Source organism: Meles meles, chromosome 10 (assembly GCF_922984935.1).
Source record: "Meles meles chromosome 10, mMelMel3.1 paternal haplotype, whole genome shotgun sequence".
In the NCBI taxonomy this organism is placed as follows: domain Eukaryota; kingdom Metazoa; phylum Chordata; class Mammalia; order Carnivora; family Mustelidae; genus Meles; species Meles meles.
In genome coordinates, this window is record NC_060075.1 from 49,211,269 (window position 1) to 49,234,132 (window position 22,864).

At 35.2% G+C, this 22,864-nt stretch overlaps 1 protein-coding gene across 2 annotated transcripts in view; it reads right to left on the bottom strand.

Moving 5' to 3' along the window:
* The window catches only part of TAX1BP1 (Tax1 binding protein 1), a 73,683-nt gene that overhangs the window by 35,202 nt on the left and 15,617 nt on the right, over nucleotides 1-22,864 (bottom strand). For both annotated transcript variants that reach the window (XM_046020333.1, XM_046020334.1), the window contains exons 3-8: nucleotides 21,561-21,663; nucleotides 15,309-15,496; nucleotides 11,848-12,006; nucleotides 2,841-2,989; nucleotides 2,659-2,749; nucleotides 18-203 (exon numbers count right to left, since the gene is read on the bottom strand). In XM_046020333.1, the coding sequence (XP_045876289.1) occupies nucleotides 18-203; nucleotides 2,659-2,749; nucleotides 2,841-2,989; nucleotides 11,848-12,006; nucleotides 15,309-15,496; nucleotides 21,561-21,663 (876 nt within the window). The remainder of the gene's footprint in view (nucleotides 1-17; nucleotides 204-2,658; nucleotides 2,750-2,840; nucleotides 2,990-11,847; nucleotides 12,007-15,308; nucleotides 15,497-21,560; nucleotides 21,664-22,864) is intronic.

Consider the following 22,864-nt stretch of genomic DNA (forward strand, 5'->3'; position numbering starts at 1 on the left):
ACTGCAAAAATACTTACCTTACTTGAGGCTGTAAGCAAGAAAGCCCTTTGCAGATTTTCCTTTTCAGCCAAACAGAACTGCAGCCTGCCAATCTCTTCTTTGAAATGAGTAATCATGCTTTCTTTGTTCCCATCTAAATTCTTTAAAGTTTGGACCTCTGACACAAGCTTGGTATTTTCTATATCCGTATTCTTCAGATGTACCTGTAACAGTGTTTGAGATGTCAAGAATACTCTAACTCCATAACCTAAGTTACTCGAATTTCAAACTACCATTGTTTACCTCTAACCCAAAAATGATCAAGGAACCAGAAGACTTACTAGACCAGGAGTCAGGACACCCAAGTTACATTAAATGACTAGCTAATAAACAGAAACAAACACAGTAACAGAAAGAAAAGAAAGGCAGGATGGAAAGATGAAATCCTTAGGGATAGGTCTCTCTCTTTCCAAAATAATTCATCCTTATATCATTCACCATTATATCATATCACCTCTCTAGCATCACTGGTTTAATCTAGGACCTTCCTAAACCCTTTCCAATACTAACGAGAATGCCTTTAGAATTTTATTATTGAATTGAAAAGACGAAGACATAGACATTCTATCTTATTATCTCCCATTATGCTAACAAAAAGCAACATGGAAAGCAATTATCAATGGAAAGAAATAATGCTCAGGTCTTTTCCTGACAACAAAACTGAAATATTCTCACTGAAATTCATTGTTAACATTGAGTAAAAAATTATGAGAGATGCCAATTTTCATTTAGTTGGGTAGTTTGCAAAAACACTGTACAAATTGTAATCCAATTCCATCAATTTCTCTAGATATCTCTATTAGTTCCCCTTTTCACAAAATCTTGTTCAAAAATCAAACATTATTTTGGGGCATATTTTCTTAAAGGGTCAAATCGTAAATCATCCATCCACCAGAGCGGGACACCTGGGTGGCTCAGTCAGTTAACTCTCTGCCTTCGGCTCAGGTCATGACCCCAGGGTCCTAGAATTGAGTCCCACAAGAGGCTCCTTGTTCAGAGCGAGAGCCTGCTTCTCCCTCTGCTTGCTTCTCCATCACTATTTTTGTTTTGGGAGTGACAGAGACACACACACACACACACACACACACCCCTTGGGGATAAGCTATTCAAGAAATAAAGGGGGGGGCCACGCCTGGGTGGCTCAGTGGATTAAACCTCTGCCTTCAGCTCAGGTCATGATCTCAGGGTCCTGAGATCAAGCCCCACATACGGGGCTCTCTGCTCTGCAGGGAGCCTGCTTCCCCCTCTCTCTCTGCCTGCTGCTCTGCCTACTTGTGATCTTTCTCTGTCAAATAAATAAAAAAATTTTTTTTTTAAATAAAATAAAATGGGTATAACCTGTGACATACAAAATGCCCCCATCCATGCTCTCTGCTCTAAGGTGTATGGTTTCAATATTTTATTTTTATCTTCTAAAAAAAAATCCCAACACCATCAAAAATAAAAAGAAAAAAACAACCAGCAATGTAAATCATATTCTGGTTTCTACATGCAAACTTAACTATCAAATACTGAATATATAAACAGTTGTATGCTTTTAACTTTAATCAAATATATACCACAATACCGTGTCTCCCTTTTCTATTATCATCAAGTGACTGAATCTACCCAAATAATACTGACTTAACTCAGAATGTTCTTGAAATTCCTCATCTGGAACTGCCTTCATGACTGCTGTAAGCCACTTAAGATAAACACATCTCAATTTACATCTACAGCATTATTGGTTATTAAGCTAACCATCCTATTTCAGAATCATTTAAAAAAGAAAAATTTTAAAAAGGTGAAGATTTGTTAACAGAGAGAACTTTCTTTAAAATGACATTCTCTGAAGATTATTCTAAAAGTCAAACTCTAAAACATGATGATCATGACTGAAATTAATGTTCTAAGATGTTCTTAAAAGGGGAAAACAATAGGTTTTATAAATTCTGATAAGCAGGCAGGTATCCTGTTACTATTAAACCTCACTGACTTATTATGCATTACCTGCTAAGTAAAATAAAGCAAATTCCCTGAAAACGTTTAGGGACTATACCCAATAGGGTAGGGTTTTTGTTGTTGTCGTTGTTTTTTCTTTTTCTTTTTACAATGGGGTAGTTTTAAAACAGGTCCCCAGATCCCTTGATACTTCCTCTCCATAAGAAGTGAAGCCGACTTCCCTCTGTTTAAGTACTAGCTGGACCCAAGTGACTAGCTTCTAATGAATAAGATAAAGCAGGACTAATCTATAACTTTGGTAACTAGATCATAAAGTGCACTAGGACTTCCTCCTTGTTCTCTCTTGGACAGCTTCCTCCAAGGGAAAGTGGGGTCCTTGTTGTGAAAACATTCAGGCAGCCACTGAAGAGGCCACACAGTTGCCCACATAGCAAGAGACTGAAGGGCATCCTGCCACAAAGTCATTTCTGTGAGAGCCATCTTGACAGCAGATCCTCCAGTTCCAATCAAGCCTGTAGCTGACTGTGGCCCTTGCCAACATCCTAAATGCAACTGACCAAGACACCCTGAGCCAGAACCATGCAGCTAAGCTGCTTCCCAATTCCTGACCACTAAATTTCATGGTAATCTGTTACACAGCAATAGATAACAAAGAGAAATGAAGAAAGAATAAACTACCTTATAAAGTTCCTTCTCATCCTTCTCTGTCTTCAACTGACACTCCAGTTGTTCTCTTTCATATTGTGCCTTCCTGAGTTTATCCTTCAAACTGAGTTAAAGTAACATTATTATAGACAAAAAACTTTTCATTAAAGCATTTTTGAAATATGTAAGCATTTTTTTAAAACCATCAGAAATACCTGTCTAATTCAGTTTCTTTTTCAATTGCTTTATGTGTCACTGACACAATATCTTCCTCAAGCTGGAGAACTTTGGATGCAGCATCATTGTATCTCTTCTTAAACTCTTCATTTTCTGTTTTTAAACTTTGTGATACTTCAACAAGACCCTAAGAAACAACAACAATTTCTGAGAAACAATCCTTAAAGCAGTTGTTAATCCCACATTTGTCCCCTCTAAAGCTTAGATACTAAGATTAAAAACTAAACCTTAAACTGAAACATACATCCAATTTTTCATATAGCAAATCAAACAATTATTAATTTCTTTTCCAGACTTCTCATATACCCTATTATTGATTTCACAAACTTCTCCACCAGAGGGCAGGCAACAAAAATGAGAGAAAAAAATTTTTTAATTTGTCACAAGATATCATATTGATATCTTCTCAATGCTACTCTAGTGACAAGTCAGGTTTCATATGATACTAGCACAGATAACATATTGTCAAAAAAAACAAAATATCCTTCTGTTAAGATCATTAAATGCCACCAATAATTATACAAAGCACTAAGATACGCATCTGAAGCAATGTTCATAATGATCCTGTCACTGTGACTCAGAGGCCTGAATATTCAAAGAAACTAAAATGAATATAAAAATAGTAAATGCAATAAAAAAAGTATTCCTATTTAAAACAGAATATTCTACTTTCAATGATTTGAAAGTTTTAAAAATATTAACACATCGAGACAATTAAGTAACATACAAGAACTTGGTCAAGCTCCTTTCTAAACCCATTTTATGATATGTAAAATGAACATAATAAAGCTTTTTCTTCCTAGTTTATAAAATGATGAGAATCAAATGTAACAGTGCACATGGAGATACTTTGTTACAGAAAACTATACATCAAAGGAACTGATAAATTAAGACAAACTGTTGTTAAAAAATGATTTTAAAACTTCCCACTTATGAAAGTACCACCCACCTAAACAACAGAAGCTAAAGGAAATCATCATTCTTAAAATTTACAATTTAAATCTAACAAATGTTACACAGTATTTATAATCCACTTCAATTTTCATAAAGTGACTCAGCCAAATTTTTACTTATAGGTGAAATATCACTTTAAATATATTACTAGAATATGAAAATTGCTATGTTGCATCTACACTTCATTAAAAATCCCATCACAGTAAGGGTCAGATACACACTCTTGGTTTTATTTTTGCTCAAAGCAAGTGTTTCCTTACTAAATTTGCAACATTAAAGACTGTTATACAAAACTAAATGCTTTTCTGATTCCAGTGAAAATGCCCCAGAAATAAACAGTATTTCCTCTGCTATAAACTGCTGTCAATATCCAATGACTCCTGCAAATTTGACACATTTTTGTCTTGGTGATTTATAAAGATAGCCACAGAGGTTTCTAAATAGTTTTTTAATGTTGTATTGTTATTTTTACCACATGCACTTTTGGCACTGCAAAGAGGCTACAGATTTAATCCAGGTTACTTCTTCCTACAACAAAGACTAGATTGCCCACAGATAGAAACTAGTTTCTAAATCTGTAATTAATGAAGTTCTATAACAAGTAAACAGTATTCTAAAAAATGTATGGGTCAAGAACTAGGGAAGATTCATAAGTAACTAAATGCAAAACATGAATTTACTGCTTTATCGATGAGCCAGTTAACCCTACAGTGAGTCAATAATTGTAATATAACTTGGTCTTAGAATCTTTGCCTGGTACCCATAAAAGCACCTAATATTTTCTCCACATCCACACCTATTTTCTAATGGCATGAGTATACTAGAACTTATTCTTCAGGCCTCTAGTTCTCATGTTTGAGTGAAGCATAGCATCTCAATTTGGCTAAGTCTTTCTTAAAATGAAAATCACATTAAACTCTATAGTGTACATACGAAAAACTAAAAATCCTGCTTTCTTTTAAAAACTTCTTAAAAAGAATAAAATTTAGAACACAATCTTTGAAAAACACTTGAAATTTGAGAAAAATATTCATTTGGTCAATATTTGCAAATCTTGCCCCAAAACACAGTAATTCTAATATTAAAGTAAAACTTGATTAAGCTGCTACATCGTACATCAAGATAAAAACAATTACAAAAATGGAGGCAAAAGGAGATTAAGAGATCTGGGCATTTCAAAAGCATGTAGTGAACTTCTTCCCTCCTCTCAGGTTGAAGAATCCCTACCATGAACCACTATTAGCAATTCCTTCAAGTCCTAATTCTCAAATATGAACAACCAGAGGAAAAAAAAATAAGCCACTTATCTGTGTGGCTAAACATGCACTTTAAATATACCCAAAGTAACAGAACACACTTATTCTCAAAATAATTCTCAAAATAAGACAAAATTGTGATTACAAATTAATACATTTGGGAAAAGAAACACATACTATTATGGACAACCATTTAGAAAAGATCATGGTATTCTGGATTTAAATGCATATAGTGGTAAATTTTAGTAAATTAGTAGTTGAATACTCTAAACAGCAAATTACTGACAAAAGAATTATGTCATTTGTGGAAACTGTGAGATTTTTAAGATTTTATTTTAGAGAGAGAAAGAGCATGAGCAAGTGGGGGGAGGGGCGGAGGAAGAGCAAGAATCACAGAGCCCACGCTAAATTGAGATCGAGCTCACCACTCTGAGATCATGACATGAGCCAAAATCAAGAGTCAGACACTTAACAGACTGAGCAGAGAGCCTGTTCTTCCTCTCCCTCTGCCCTTCCCCTCTACCCCCTGGCTCATGCTCACTCTCTTTCGAATAAATTTAACCTTAAAAAAAAAAAAAAAATGTAAAGACTCTTAAGTTATCTCTACCCTCAACATGGGACTTGAATTCACAACCCTGAGATCAACAGCTGCATGCTCTACTGCCTGCGTCAGTCAGGCGGCATCCCAGTTGTGTGATTTTTTTTTTAGTTAATTGTGGATAGTAACATCTTATCACATATTTGATTTACAAGTATTTTCTCCTTCTGGAATTCACTTTTCATTTTGTTGACGGTTTCCTTTATTGTGCAGAAGCTTTATACTTTGATAGTCTATTTGTTTATTTCTTGCTTTTGGTGTTAAATCCAAGAAAATGGTTAAGACCAATGTCAAGGCGCTTATCCCCTAGCAGTTTCATGGTTTCGAGTCTTAAGTCTTTAATTCATTTGAGTTGATTCTGTGTATGGTGTAAGACAGTGGGTCAGTTTCATTCTTTTACAAGTGGCTGCCAGTTTTCCTAAGACCATTCACTGAAGAGACTTTTTCTCCACTCTATGTTCTTGGCTCTTTTGTCATGAATTAGTTGACCAAGTACGCATGGGTTTATTTCTGGTTTTATTCTGTTCCATAGAGAGATTATGAACTAGTTTAAACTACATATATATATTTTTTTTTTAAGATTTTTTTTTTAAGATTTATTTATTTATTTATTTGACAAAGAGAGAGATCACAAGTAGGCAGAGAGGCAGGCAGAGAGAGAGGCAGAGAGAGAGGAGGAAGCAGGCTCCCCGTGGAGCAGAGAGCCGGATGCAGGGCTCAATCCCAGGACCCAGCGGCTTAATCCACTAAGCAACAAAGTATTATGAATTTCCTGAAACTATTACTTAGCAAATCAGGTATAAAATGATAATCGGCCTTAAAGACATTTATTGATATATTTACCTGTTATAATGATCATTCCTAAAATATTAAAAAGTCTCTGTGGGGTACATGGGTGGCTCAGACACTCAAGCACCCGACTTTTTATTTCAGCTCAAGTCATGCTCTCAAGATTATGAGGGGCTCTGTGCCAGGGGGCATGGAGCCTGCTTAACATTCTCTCTCCCTCTGAGCCTCCCTGCTCCCACTCTAAAAAATGAATAAATATTAAAATTCTAAAAAAATAAAATCTGGCCTTTGTGTCTTTTTTACCCAATGATAATCAGTAAGAGTTCTGGAAATTCAATGAATCATAGCTTCAAAACTGGTTTTTGGCAACTCCACGTGTTAGAGGAGAGATACACACGCACACACACACACATATATATGCACCTGAGGCAATCCCATGTATTAAGCAGATTAAGTGTCCTTTTTTTAAGATTTTATTTATTATTTATTTGACAAAGAGAGAACACAAGTAGGCAGAGAGGCAGGCAGAGAGAGAGGGGAAGCAGGCTCCCTGCCCAGCAGAGAGCCCGATGTGGGGCTCAATCCCAGGACTCTGGGATCATGACCTGAGCCAAAGGCAGAGGCTTTAACCCACTGAGCCACCCAGACGTCCCCAGATTAAGTGTCTTAAACCACCTCTGTCCAAAACTGGATATCCAATACAGCTATAAATACAGCTTTACAGAAGAGAAAGCTAAAAACATAAAGACAGCAAAAGAGACCTGCACTAGCCAGAGCCACCATAATGAGTTGTTCTTTCCTGTACCTGTGATAACTCCAAATGGCTGGTATCTCAAGGTACACTACCTAGTTTATGAAACTTAAGAATGAAAACAATATGAATAAATACAACAGTGTACAACATGCTCCTTATGTTGTTTATGCAATACTATTTAAGTATTCTCAAATATAATTTAGTTTAGAAATAGTTTGAGAGACACCTGAGTGGCTCAGTTGGTTAAGCATGTGCCTTCAGCTCAGGTCAGGATCCCGGGATTCTGGGATCCAGCCATATGCCTGGCACACCGTTCATCAGGAACTCTGCTTCTCCCTCTCCCTCTGCCCAAACCCCCGCCCCAGCTCATATTCTCTCTCATTCCCTCTCAAATAAATAAAATCATAACCCTCCCCCCAAAAAAACCTTGAAGTTCATCTTTTATTAACATTCAAGAATACAATTTTTTTTTTAAAGGATTTTATTTCTTAGAGAGAGAAAGCTACACACGTAGGTAGAGGGAGAAGGAGAAGCCATCCAGGCACCCAAGAATACTATTTTATGGGGAAAAACTCTATCATAGTTTAGGCTCCAAAAAATTATACACTGAACTATAAAACTTAACCAGGTGACAGTTCATTTTGGTCCTATTTGAAAAACAAGACTCAATATCATTGGTTCCCTGACCCTCAGTTTTTAATCTTCTAATTTTCAAATATATATCCTGCACTCCAAAACAGAAACAAGAATACAACGAATATACTAAAAACTGCTAATTGTATGTCTGAAAAATGTCGTTAGGGTTTTTAAAAAAAAAAGACTAACCAATACACAGGAGTATCATTTGACAATAAAATGAATAAAGTACTGATGCATATTTCACCACAGATGTGCCCTGGAAACATTATGCTAAGTGAAAGAAGGTAACAAAGGCCACGCATGATTCCATTTGTACGCAATGCCCAAAATATATAAATCCACAGAGCTGGAAATTTAGCTTAGTGGTTGCCTGGGACTGAGGGGGAAGGCAATGGAGAATGACCACTAATAGGTACAGGTACAGGTTTCTTCTGGAGTGATGACTATGTCCTAAAATTAGGTTATGGTAATGGATGCACAATTCTGTAACTACTAATAAGAACTACTAAATCGTATATTGTAAAGTGTTGGACATTAGGATATGTAAATTATAAATTAACCTCAATATAGCTGTTTTTTAAAAAGATCAATTAGATTAAGTTCACATCTTTAGTGACAGGCAGAGTGTCATTAAGAGCACTGAGGAGCCAGACTGCCTACATCTACCACTTCAACTGTTCCACCACAGGCAGGTTAAATAACCTCTCTGTGCTACGTCTGTAAAATGTGTATTTAACAATGCCTACCTTATAGAATATGTAAGTACTCAGAACAGCGCCTGCTTACATTAAGTATTATACGGGTTATTTTTATTAATCAGCCTTTTATAAAGAGAAAACAAACATAGAGTTAAACTAAAAATGAATGTAAAAATTATCCTTAACACAAGATTTACTTTTTTAAATCTAGGGTATACATGAATAATGGAACATACACAGCACATTAAAATACAGGCAAAATAAAATATGTAATTTATAGTTCTCAATTTATAGATGTTATCTGGTTTCAGTTTTAATCTACTTTGTAATCCTATTTTATTCCTTTAAGCAGCCAATTACACAACATAACCTAGAATATACTTAAACATAACACTTAAAACCAATCTGTTTTTTATAACCAGAACACATCCAATTCTTTTAATTTTCAATAGGAATGTTCTCTCTATTGGCATTTCATAATACAAAGTCAGTATTTATAAAAGATCAGAGATTTTATTTATAAATATTTAATTATTATAAACACTTAACTTAGTATTTGTCAAGTAATGAATGGGTAACAAAACGCAATTTCTTCTATCAGGAAGAAACTGAAGGTTGCCACAGACATTCCTAGTAAACTATCCATTCTAAAATTTTAAGTGAAATTATAGATGATACATCATAATAGTTCTTCAGATATTCAGCACTATATATACCCAGTACCTCAAAGAGATGACATTTAGAATTATTACACTGAAATTGTTTTTTTAGAATTCACACTATGGAAGAGATTTAAAATTAAGTGCCAAGAAATGTCAGGGATTTCGTAAACCACCCAACTAAGAGAAGTGAGCTGTTCTAGCTGCCCAGAAGAAGACCAATTTGGAAGGTGATAAAATGAAAATTTCAAAAAAAGAAAATTTAAAAAAAAAACAACATAAGTATCACTTCTAGGCTCTGAAAAAAATGGTATGAATTTCATATTTTAGTTGACTCTCTAGTTCATTATGAAAACTAGTAAAATAATATTTACTTACTTAGTGAGAATCTATTACAGAAGAAACACCAATCTAGGTTTTTTAAAGATTTTATTTACTGGAGAGAGAACACACATATGCTGGGGGTGGGGGTGGGGGGCGAGGGAAGGGTAAAGAGAGAAGGACAAGCAAACTCCATGCTGAGTGTGGAGCCCAACATGGGGCTCGTTCCCAAGAGTATGACCTGAGATAAAATAAAGAGTCTGACACTCAACCGACTGAGCCACGCAGGCACCCCAAGTCTTTTTTTACATCACCATTTTCACAGCATAGAATAACATTTAAAAAGCCACTTCCACATACTTCACCTTCCCAGAGTATAAACCCAACACAAAAATAACAGAAAGGAAGAAGTCCCCTCTAAGATTAGTGTCTGTCATCAAGATATATGAGCTGCCATAAAAACTTCTGCTGTATACCTCCTCTGGGTACAACAGCCACAATCTCCTATAAATTTTGCTTCACTAATCCCCTCACCTCAATCCACTACTTTCTCAAACTAAGTACGTCAGAATTAGCTCTCTTCATTATGGTCTTGTAGTGCTTAACCCTTGTCACCTGGACAGCAGAGAGTACCTGAGACTTTAAATCTCAGCTAATAACTCGACTGGACCAGATGCATGGCCTCATGTACATGAATAATTTCACACAATTGAAGGCCTTCTATTCTTCTAATGATCCATTCTTCCCTTGGATTTCAAGGTCATCAGAGTTGAAACCTCAAAGGGCACATTTCAGGGTATTCTTGATCTTCCTAAGCTAAGGAAGTACATGCTGTAATGGGGCCATTTTCATGAGTACTGTCTTCTATCTCACCTCCCCTTCAACTTGTAACAGAGTAAAAGAAAAAAGATTGGCATTCCAAAAACAGGTACAAATGAGATAAAAGTGTAAAGAATAGAGAGAACAGTGTAGTAACTACACAACAGCCAAGGAGTTTCAACGACTGAATAAATCATTTATTTGAATGTCCTAACAATCAAGGTAGGCACATATACTATACTTTAATATTTGGTATGCCTGCCTAAACTGCACGATATTCCCACAGTAGGATTCTAAATGTTCCCCCCAAGAGGAAAATGGGGAACTGCATCTTTTAACTAAAAAGGCTAATGGTAATAAAAACAATGTTACAGATGTTTATAAGGAGAAATTCACTGCTTCATATTATGTTTACCATCTAAGGCAAAAGAGTACTCTTCAAAATGACAAGTCAAGAGAAAATCTTTCGTATCATCTCTGGTCAGGCATGCAATTTACAACCACACTGCTAGAGTATAAAAATCAGTGAAAATCACTACACTACTGGTTCAAGTAACAATTAAGTAACTGCTCTAGGCCTTGTTGGACAAAATGGAACATACCCTACCCTTAGAAAACAACAGGTTAATTCTGTAAGAAGACCTAAGAATATCCAGCAAGTTATAAATCAGATTATGAAATGTATTATCATATGTCAAAACTAACAAATTACTTTTCTTGGGAACATAAATCAATGACTAGATGATTGCCTTTTTTTTTTTTTTTAAACTGTTTTCATTTACTAATTTAAATCCATTTGTATCTCTAATGAAACTACATGGTTTAATACATATACTACTTTATGTGTTCTTTTAGGATAATTTATAGCATTTCTCACATCATGGAGTTCAAAATTTTGTCGAATACTACCATCTTATTTCACTGAATTATGTCTTGAAAGGTAATTTTAACTACTTTGTTCTACTTTCCCCTTATTCAGTATTTATCACTCCTCATTAGATTTCCAAACCCTCTCCCAAAAATCAACCTATTATTCTAGAATTAGATGGAAAGCATATAGAAACAGTTGTCAGGAACCACCTCATCAAGCCTGGTACCAAAAATTCTAAAAGTATTTTAACTATTTAGAACATAAAAGCAGCTACAGCAGAAAACTGATAGGAACTAATCTATCTTTCTGTAAGTAAATGCCATTTTTTTTTTAAAGATTTTATTTATTTAACAGACAGAGATCACAAGTAGGCAGAGAGGCAGACAGAGAGAGAGGGAAGCAGGCTCCCCGCCGAGCAGAGAGCCCCATGCGGGGCTCGATCCCAGGACCCTGGGATCATGACCTGAGCCAAAGGCAGAGGCTTTAACCCACTGAGCCACCCAGGCGCCCCTCTAAATGCCATTTTTTAAGAACAGTTTTTACTAGCTTTAACTGGTTCAGTTCTTGGAAAAGTGGGTTTCAGACAATATACTATCAATCCCAATAAGTTACACGAAACACACTAACCTTTTGCTCTGCCTGCAGTTGGTCACATCTTTCTTTCTCATGGTTAAGTTCTCTTTCCAATCTTCCAACTTGTTCTCGAAGTTGTGTTGTTTCTTTTTCCAGAACAGCAATTAACTTTAGCAGTTCTTCTTTTTCTTTCATGGTTTTCTCAATCTTCAACTATAAAACAAAAAATTCAAATCCATTTTCTATAATCCTAAAATATTATTCAATTTTCCATTTCAAAAATAGTGAAGAAATTCATAAAAAGAACTTGTACATATAATCGACTTTATAAATCATACATGTAAATAAAAATTTATGAATCATAAATTTAAACCTTTTGGTCGGGCAAAAAATAACATTAAAAGAAAGTACAAAATCAGGTGCACTTGGGTGTGTCCATCTGTTAAGGGTCTGCCTTTAACTCGGTCATGATCCCAGGAGTCTGGGATCAAGCCCCACACTCAGTTACCTACAGTGGAGTCTGCTTTCCCCTTTCCCATAGACCCTCCCCCAAACTTGTGTGCCAAGCGCCCTCTCTCTCTCAAATAAAATCTTTAAAAATAAAAGAAAGTGTAAGTTCAGTAAATTTTACCATGAAGTTGCCTGCTAATCAATTTTCAAATAAGTAGCAAAAACAAGGCATATTGTTTCATAACTGACTTAATTCTGGGTTTTTCTTAAATAATAACCAAGATAAAAATGTGTACCTCTTCTTAAATGTAAACCTATGAGATATCTTTGATTTTGAAGAACTTCCTTATATGTTAAATAAGGCCTTCATCTATGGCGTTACTCTTAAAAGTTTTGGTATTAAGTAGTATCAGTTGCTGTATTTATAATGGATTCTATTTGGCTAAACTAAAACAAACTGAAAGTAACTGCAAATTTTAGGACAAAAATGCAGGCTGTAACAATCAATTAACAATGTAACTGATTCTTATGGGAACACTAATAGTAACTCAATTCAGGAAAACCTATATGCCAGGATTCTAAAAAATTACTCATTAAAGTACTACTAAATATAGTAGTACTAAAATAGTAGTAAATAAAATGGTTAACATTTCTTAGCTTTACATTTAGAACAAAAAGTCTTTGATTCTAACAGTAATAATGAAGACTCAGAGGGAAAATTTCACAAAGGAGGCAACATATTTAGCTAAAATATTTTCCTGCACTAAGTTGGTATCAAACTGATTAAACTGGGATCAAACTGATTAAACTCTAAAATGGGTCTTATGAAAGCTGAAAAGCTGTAAATTTTATTATGACTCTTCTATCCCTTCCATCCGACCAAATGAAAACATTAGGAGTAAAATGCCCTCAAAAAAGAAAAAATTATTATTAAACTTCTTTTATTCCTTAATTTTTTAAAAACACCTTTTGGCTCTAAACTTTCTGGCCGCTTAAATGTGAAAATATATCCTGACATAGTACAGTAGAAAAATTAAGAACCAATTTTTCCCTGTGATTCATTTAATTGGCACATACCTTCTGAAGAGTTTACTGAATCTTAAGTAGAAATTTTCAAGAGGAATCCAAATTAGATAAAAATTTATAAAAGAAGTGTGATTCTTGCCTCCAATTTTGTATTTGAAATCTTTCAAGCATACCAAATTGAAGCTTTAAATCAACACTCATCACCTAAATTCACTGATTAACATTAATATGAACAACTTAAATTTACTGAAATATTAATAATGTTTACCTCATATCCCTTTATCACTTACTAATGCTTTGTTTTTTGCGAAACCATCTGAAATTCCAGACACTTCCCCCTAAGTACTCAGAGCAAGCATCTCCTAAAAAGGACAGTCTCCTTTTCAACCACTACCGCTATCATAAACAAGAAAATTAACAACTTTATAACATCCAATGGATAGTTTATAGTTATTTATCTTCCACTAACCTCCTCAAGGTTCACACCTAAGTGAAAAAAAAGATACAATCCCTTCAATGTCAACAATGCCACAGATGTCTCATATTTGTACTAATTTTGTGCAGTTTTAGATAAAATCATTAAAGATTTTGATGAATGTGGAAAATTTAAAAAAGACTTCTCAAAATACTGGTCAGAATAAAAACATTTTATCTCAGGAATTATCTCAGCACCTAAGAGACAGCAACTTAAATTTTCTTTATAAAGTACCTCTTGTGAATAGGAAGAAATAAATTATGTAACATCTAATAAATTTTTTAACTTAGAAAAGGAGCTGAAGAAAGATATAGATGCCTAAATGCCTGGTTTTTTTTTGTTGTTGGAGGCCCTGAAATCAGGGTGGTCTAACAAGTATTCAAAAGGCTACAGTATAAATGCTAACTGCATTCTTTTTAAGAGCTAGGCTTGTTTCACCATCTTTGACTAGCATTCAAATACCAGGCTAAAACCTTGATCATCAGGCAGTTGTCACCACAAAACATTTTAGTCACCCTATAAAAGTTACATTTCTTTATTTAAGATAAGAGAAGAATTTCTAGAAGGGGAAGGGAAGATATGGAAGAATTCACAATAAAAAAATGACTGGTTCCTTCTAACCGTCTTAGTTTGACTATCTAATAAAAGTATTATATCTATGACCTTATCTTTTTCCTCTAGTCTGTTTCTGAAGATAAATAAAACCAAAGGCATAGAGTATTTTATTGATAAAAAACATCCATCTGACTATAAGGAAAAAGCAAGGACCCGCCAGATTAAATATGAATGGAAATTAACCAAAAATATACAATCAACCAACTAAATAAGCTGTTTTTCACAGAAATTCAAATGTAACATTCTAGTTTTTTGGTTTAAAGACACTGAAATCTTGAAGAATGCTATTCTATTCTGTCCTTCAATAATTACTAGAACTGTACATAAAGCATTATTAGATTATCTATACAGTAAATTTCTATTAGAGCCAATGCAATGTCCCCCAAATAGTCCATTAAAAAATGTAAGAAGCTTTTCACATTTTCTCTTTAAATTATGATTAACACACAATACCCACTTGATAAAATGAACAAGAAAATCATTCTAAATGCTCAACCTAAACTGAGACTAGAATCTTTCCTAATTCACTGCCATACTTGGAATAAAGCATTCTTCCACAGTGAAATGAAGTTCACATTCAATTACAGTTAGCTGTATTACTTTATACCACCTTCATAACCTAAATCTGTACTATTCTATAATCAATGGATTAGGCAACCACTAAAAAGGAAAAGTCAGTGTAAGGTAACATTAGGAAAGCTTTAAATCTAACTCAATAGTTATTTACTGTGTATCTATGCACAAAATACCGACAGGCCCTAGGGACAGTCCCTGTACAGTGCAATCAATTAACCTGTGGCAGGAAAAAATTTAAAGTATTTCTGAAACAACACTCTAACCATTTTAGTTTAAAACCATTTAACTTTCAGATTATTCTTCTGAATTTTTTAAATTCAGAAGCTCTGTTCTTAAATTACCTATAAATCATTAGCTCACTGTTGGCTCCTACCTCAAGAAGGCCAGCTTTTGTGGTCACCACCAACATGTCAGAATTTCCTTCATCTTCCATAGTAAGTAACTCTTCAACTGGAGAAGAAGCTCGAAACTGGAAAGGTGTACTTGCTCCACGAATTTCACCCTTATGGGTAACATAACAGAACTGATAAAATTCTCCATCATCATTTGGAAGGTAGTATCCTAAAAAGAAGTACAAAAAAAAATTATTAAATGGTTTTTTTCCCTCTAATTTACCATTACTTGCTCTCTCCACTCATTCCTGACCTGTTCTAGGCACACATAGTAAGTCTTTCCTCTTTTCTTTCACAAATTATCAAAACTAGACTCTCCCTTCTTCTGTAAACATGCCCTAATTTCTCTTGGGTCTACAATTGTCCTTCCTGAATATCCTTTCCCTTTATCTTCACTAGGCAAAACCAACTTATCTGGGAGAGTCACATAATATTTCTCTTTTTTCTCTTTTTCTTTAAGACTTAGAGAAAGAGAGAGAGCCCATGAGTGAGAGGAGGAGAGGGAGAGAGAGTATGAAGCAGACTCCACGCTGAGTGCAGAACCCCATACAGGGCTCAATCCCACGACCCTGAGATCAACCAGAGACAAAACCAAGAGTTGGACACCCAACCAACTGCGCCACCTAGGTGCCCCAACACATATGCTTTTCATGAGAAAAGAGACTGGAGGAGGAGCAAGGGAAGACCCAGCACAAAAATCTAGGATTGCAGGTAGGAATATGTCATTTAAAGAAATCTTCCCCAGGGTTCCTGGGTGGCTCAGTCAGTTAAGCATCTGCCTTCAGCTCAGGTCATGATCAGGCTCCAGGTTCAGTGGGGAGCCGGCTTCTCCCTCTGCCTCTGCCTGCTGCTCTCCCTGCCTGTGCCCTCACTCTGTGTCAAATAAATAAAACCTGAAAAAAAATTAAATTTTCCCTCAAATTTTACATTCATTGCATGAAAGATAGATATTAACAAGAGGAATATGCTGTATGTGAATTGTGAAAAGACAGGAAGAAGCTGTTCACTGGTGCAGCAGAATAAAAACAGCTTTGGAACCACAGAGCTTTATTCTGGAATTCCAGCTCTACTACTAGCCATTAGTGACTCAACCTCCGTGAGTCCCAGTTTCTTAATCTGCAAAAAGCTATGAAGACATCTATCTCACAAGTCCACATTAGGTATTTACACCATACAGCCCAATATCTGACAAATACATGTTTGATATTTGTTCCTTCTTTCTTCATCTCTTATCCGCTTTTTAAATTTTGCTAATTATCCTTGCCCAAAATTAAACTTTACCTTCTCTCCAAAGCTCCCATGGTAATTTTACATTAAAAAAAAAATTCCACAATATACTATCAGTTACCACTGGTAATATACATGCTTTATATGCTTTGTCAAGAACTCAGAAATACTAAGGGCAAATAATATGTATAAGAATTCTACCATCCCCCATAACAACTTCTAAAAAAGAAGCATTCAGTGGTGGTAAAAGGAATATATTAAGATCAATACAAGGGTGTCTGGGTGGCTCTGCGGGTTAAGCGTCTGCCTTCAGCTCATGATCCTGGAGTCCCGGGGATCAAGTCCTAAATTGGGCTCCCTGCTCAGCAGGGAGGCCTGTTTCTCCCTCTGCCCCTCCACCTGCTCATGTGCCCTCTCTTTCTCTCTCTCAAATAAAATCTCTTTAAAAATAAAAAAAAAGAGATCAATACATTCACCTTATCTTGAATACCCCTATCTATCCAAAAATCTCTATCAATATGCCTGTTTTTCTTTCACAACTTGGAAGTTTCAGATTATATTTACTTAACCTGATTTCATTCGTTAAAAAAAAGTTAACCTTCTTCCTTAGAAACAGGAGGGAGGAGAAACTACAAGATATGCCTGAAATATCTTGTGGTGCTTGAAAGAAAGAAGTCCTCAAAAAAAAAAAAAAAAAAAAGAATTCAAAGTCGCAGGGGGGCGGAGGGAATGTCAAGAGCTCACGTGATGGAACTCCCAATGGCCAAAGAAAGCTGGAATAATTTGAGCAACAACAACAACAAAAAGATAGTATTGGGCTTTATTCCAAAGCAGAAAATAAATATCCATGAGTCCACTGGGAAGTCCAATGTAATAATTCCAACTAATAAATGTGCAAACAATGAAAATAGAAAAGCGTTGTTAGCCAAACACAAGTAAAAATTGCTGTAAGCAAGATCTACTGATAGACAGTAACATTAGCAGGTGAAGGAAAAACAAGGTATTTCCTTATTCTCTAATTCCTCCCAGAAGATTCCTTAACTACAAAAGGAAAAATACTAACTTTATAGTAAAGAAACCCAGCAGACACCAAATAATCAAGATTAAGATCACTAGCAATGAGATGAACATCAAGTACTCCCTGATACAATGCACTATTAAAGGGTACAACAGCACTTATATGACATTCTTCCTAAAGATGTATCTCAATCTAATCATGAAAAAACACCAGCACAGAAACAGGAACATGTTATCCTCCCCACCACCCAAAACACACTAAATAGTAATACTACTATTCAAAAAGGGCACGTGGATGGCTCGCTCAGTCCTTGGGCATCTGCCATCACCTCCCACCCTGGTCTTAGAGTCCTGGGATCGAGCCCCACATCCTGCTTCTCTCTGTCTCTGTCGCTCCCCCTGCTTGTGCACTGGCTCATATTCTGTCAAATAAATAGATAAAATCTTTAAAAATAATAATAATGATACTCTTCAAAAAGGTAAAAGTCATGCAAGACAAGGACAGAATGACGAACTGTCAAACTGGAGAAGATAAGAAGGTAACACAATTAAATGCAAAGTGAGATTCTGGATTGGCTCCAGGAAAGAAAATTTTAATAAAGTTTATACTTTAGTCACTAGTGTTGTACCAATGTTAAATTCCTATCTTTTTAAATAAATGTACTATGTAAAACGTTAACATAAAGGGAAGCTGGGTAATGGATATACGAAAACTCTGTGTACTATTTTTGCAACTTTACATCCAAAATTATTATAAAATAAAAAGCTTAAAAACTTTTATGGGGATGCCTGGGTGGCTCAGTCAGTTAAGCATCCAACTCATTTCAGCTCAGGTCATATTCTCAAGGTTTTAAGATTGAGCCCTGCACTGGGCTCCACACTGGTATGGAGCCTGCTTAGGATTCTCTTTCCTTCTCTTCTCCCCCGCCCCCAACTCCTCACCCTCTCTTAGGGGAAAAAAAAAAAAAAAAAAAAAAAAATTAACACAGGAGTAGATTTGGCAATATACTTTCAAATTTTGAAAAACCCACCCTCCATGTGATCTCTGCCTGTCAAATAAATAAAATCTTAAAAAAAAAAACCCACCCTCCTTATACAAATAAATTTATTGAGCCATGGTTGAGTAACTTAAATGGCCATCAGACTTATTTTAAAGTTTAAATAGGAAAAAAAAATTAGAGAGCACTCTGACTAATCAGCTCTGGAAATCAAGACATTCAAAATTTTACAAACTAGACAGTCAAGGTCTGATAAATCTCACAAAAATAATCCACTAATAAATGGTTCAAATACCATTTAAGATACAAGGCCTAGTTATTCAGAGTTGCAACTTAAAGCTATCTGGAAAAATCATTAGATTAATAACATTGAAAATGAAATAGTAAAGCAATCAGTCAAATAACAAGGTCCATATAGAAAAAGAATTACATTTACACATCTTTGTTAGTTGTTCTGAGTTTTGCATTTCAAGAGTCTCATGACTCATTCACAAAATGAGCAAAGTAATTTTGGATAATGCTTAAAATTTCTTCTAGCTCTAATACTCTATGAGTAAGTTTTTCATGACTCTATCCTGACCTCTTTATGTAACAAATGAGTTCTAGGCAGGCCAAAGCTTTTATTTCTGAATTTCAAAGTAAAAGTTAACATGATAAGCTTTCAAAAACTTGGAAAACTTACTGCCTTTATGCTTAGCTCCCATGAAAATGTTCTTAAAGTACAAACAAACCAGATTTTTTTCCCCCCAAAACTGCTTTTAAACTTCTTGGTAAATCACTAGTAAAATCATTAGTCACTAAAACAAATGAGTAAATTAGTTTAAGAAAATTAATCACATTAAAAAATGATTTAAAATGACTGGAAATAAACCCACAATTTTTTTTAATTTTTATTTTTTTATAAATATTTAATTTATTTAAATTTTATATAAATATTTATAAATATAAATATTTAATTTTTTATATATAATGTATTTTTATCCCCAGGGGTACAGGTCTGTGAATCACCAGGTTTACACACTTCACAGCACTCACCACAGCACATACCCTCCCCAATGTCCATAACCCCACCCCGCTCTCCCAACCTCCCTCCCCCCCCAGCAACCCTCAATTTAAAACTCACAATTTTTAAGAAAAAAGTATCTTGGAGCACCTGGGCAGCTCAGTCAGTTAAACATCTGACTCTGGCATAAGTCATGATCTCAGAGTCCTAGGATTCTGAGCTGGGCTCCCTGCTTAGCAGGGAGTCTACCTGTATCCCCACCCCTCTGCCCCACCCGCTGCAGCTAATAAAAATCTTTAAAAAAAAATCAGTTCCAGGGGCGGCTGGGTGGCTCAGGTGGTTAAGCCACTGTCCTCGGCCCAGGTCATGATCCCAGAGTCCTGGGATCAGTGCCATGTTGGGCTTCCCCTGCTAGGCAGGGAGCCTGCTTCTCCCTTGCCCTCTGCCTCTCCCCCTGCTTGTGCTTGCGCCCGCATGCTTTCTCTCTGCCAAATAAATAAATAAAATCTTTAAAAAAAAAAAAAATCAGTTCCAATATACACATCTGAATCTGATTATCTAAAAAGAGGCTATGAATTAAAAGATAAACCAGATTTATAATATACACCATTTCTTAATCCATAAAACACTACAAGGACCTAAATCTTGGCCTATATTACAGTACAAATTTTATCCTCTGAATGGTTCTTGACATAGTACATAACAAATTTCTTTTATATGCTAGTTCCACATGGTCACAATGCCAATTCATTTTCACACCAAACATACACAAACTTCAGAATAAAGTTTTTTTGAAAAGTAAACCAAGAAAACCCAAAACACTGCCAACACTGAATGCCGGCAAAGACACAGCAGAAGGAGAAATCTCATTCAATGCTGATGGTAATGTCAAATAATATATTATTACTTTGGAAAAGTCTGATGGTCTCTTACAAAACTAAACATACCATATGATCCAGCAACTGTACTCACTGGTATTTACCCAAATGAGTGGAAAATGTATATCCATACAAAAACCTGTGAATATATGTTTATAGAAGCTTTATTCACATTGACAAAACTTCGAAGCAGCTAAGGTTCCTTCTTTAATAGACAAATGAACAAACTGTTAAACCCACGACACCCATTCAATAGAGTATTACTGCTTCCTTTGCAGTTCTTTGCACTTTTTTTAAATTTAAAGATTTAATTATTTATTTGAGAGACAGACTGTGCATGAGCGGGAGGGGCGGTGGGGGATAGGGGTAGAGGGAGAAGCTGACTCCACACTGAGCAGGAAGCCTGATGCAGGACTTGATCCAACGACCATGACCTGAGCCAAACACAGATGCTTAACCAACTGAGCCACCCAGGTACCCCTAGTTCTCTGCATTTTATGCGCATTACAATACCAATCTGAGACAACATTCACTAGTTTCTACAGACCAAAAAGAATCCATAGCATAAACAAGGCTAAGAATTTGCTTTAATATAATCCAAAAATCAGTGCGATTATAATACGAAGATCACTCTGAAGCAAATTCTGTGACAGAGTTCTAAATGGACTATTTTTTAAATTATGTATATAATGCCAAGCTAAAATAACAATAAACTTTATATTCCCTTACATCCATTTTATAAAACTGCTCTATAAACCCTATAACCTCTATAAACTGTGGTTTTCATATAGAATTATTTTTCTCACCCTAATTCGTTACATTATTCTACTATCAGTAATAGTTTTCTTATTTGGAAAAAAACAACAAAAGCAATCCAAAGTGAAGATCTGGAAACTCACCCTTCAATGAAAAGCAAAAAAACCCCTTAAAATGTCCATATAAAATATGTACCCTACACTATATATTTACATTCTTGAAATTTTTGCTAAACAAAGATACGAATTAATTCAATTTCGGTATGTTAGACATGCCTAAGTAGACCATCACAAAGGAGAACATTTTAAATGGCAAGAAAACATCAAATTTCATCAAGTTGTTTTCAGTTCTTACCTTGAAATGCTAATACACAATTAACTGTTGATCCTTCTACATAATGTTCAGGCATAGGAGACCATAAAAATGTGTAATAATCACGAGCAGTACTCCATCCAACCTAAATGAAAATAACAAAAACACAGATTAGAGTGTATCTTACAGAGTTTTGTTTTTACTGCATCCTAAAGTTAAAACATGTGTTACCATGTTTATAAATCACTGAGTATTTTAACAAGCATGTCAAATTTTTATGATTTTTATTAAGCTATAAGCTTATGTTATAAAAACCTATATATTGAACAGTAGAGTTTCTATTATGTATTAAAAATGCAATCTGATACTCAATTTCTCAAGAAGAATCTCAGCATGCACATGATCAAATATAACAACTTGTGTTTCCCTTAAAATTTGATTTCACTAAACTTAAAGAGTTTTCCTTTTTTTTTTTTTTTTCTTTTAGGCAGAGTTTGAACTTACCACCCAGACCTAAGCCAAGATCTAGAGGCAGACACTGAACCCACTGAGCCACCTAGGCATCCCCTCACTAAACTTCTAAAACTTCCTACTTTATGTCTCAAATTTCAGTGTAATTAGATTTTTTTCTCTACCTTAAACTTCACCAATCTCTCATACCAAGTCTTAACTCCAGCCAACTGGTAAATTTTGCAAAAAGTCCTTTATTATCAAGATGTTTATATATACAAATAGAAAACCTAGGGGCACCTGGGTGGCTCAGTGGGTTGAAGCCTCTGCCTTCGGCTCAGGTCATGATCCCAGGGTCCTGGGATCTAGCCCCGCATCACATCGGGCTCTGCTCAGCAGAGAGCCTGCTTCTCCCCCTCTCTCTGCCTGCGCCTCTGCCTACTTGTGATCTCTGTCAAATAAACAAAATCTTTAAAAAAAAAAAAAAAAAAAAGAAAGAAAGAAAACCTATGTCCCATGTATATCTAAAACATTTTCAACTTATACATATTACAGATCTCAGTCTGTATCTTCTAGATGGACTATAAGATGTTAAATACTAAATATTAGAGATGTTTAAACAGGTATACACAAAACTCACTGTGCATCACAGATACTGTGTTTTGTTTTGTTTGTACAAAGTGAAGGTGAAGGTTTGGGATAACCCCGAATCAAACAACTCTATCAGTGCAATTTTCCAAACAGCATTTGTTCACTTCACAGCTCTATATCACATTTTGGTAATTCTCTGAGTATTTCAAACTTTTTCATTATTACTGTATTTGTTATGGTGACCTACAATAGTGATCTTCAAATATTACTATTATAACTGTTTTTGGAGTATCACAGACTAGGCC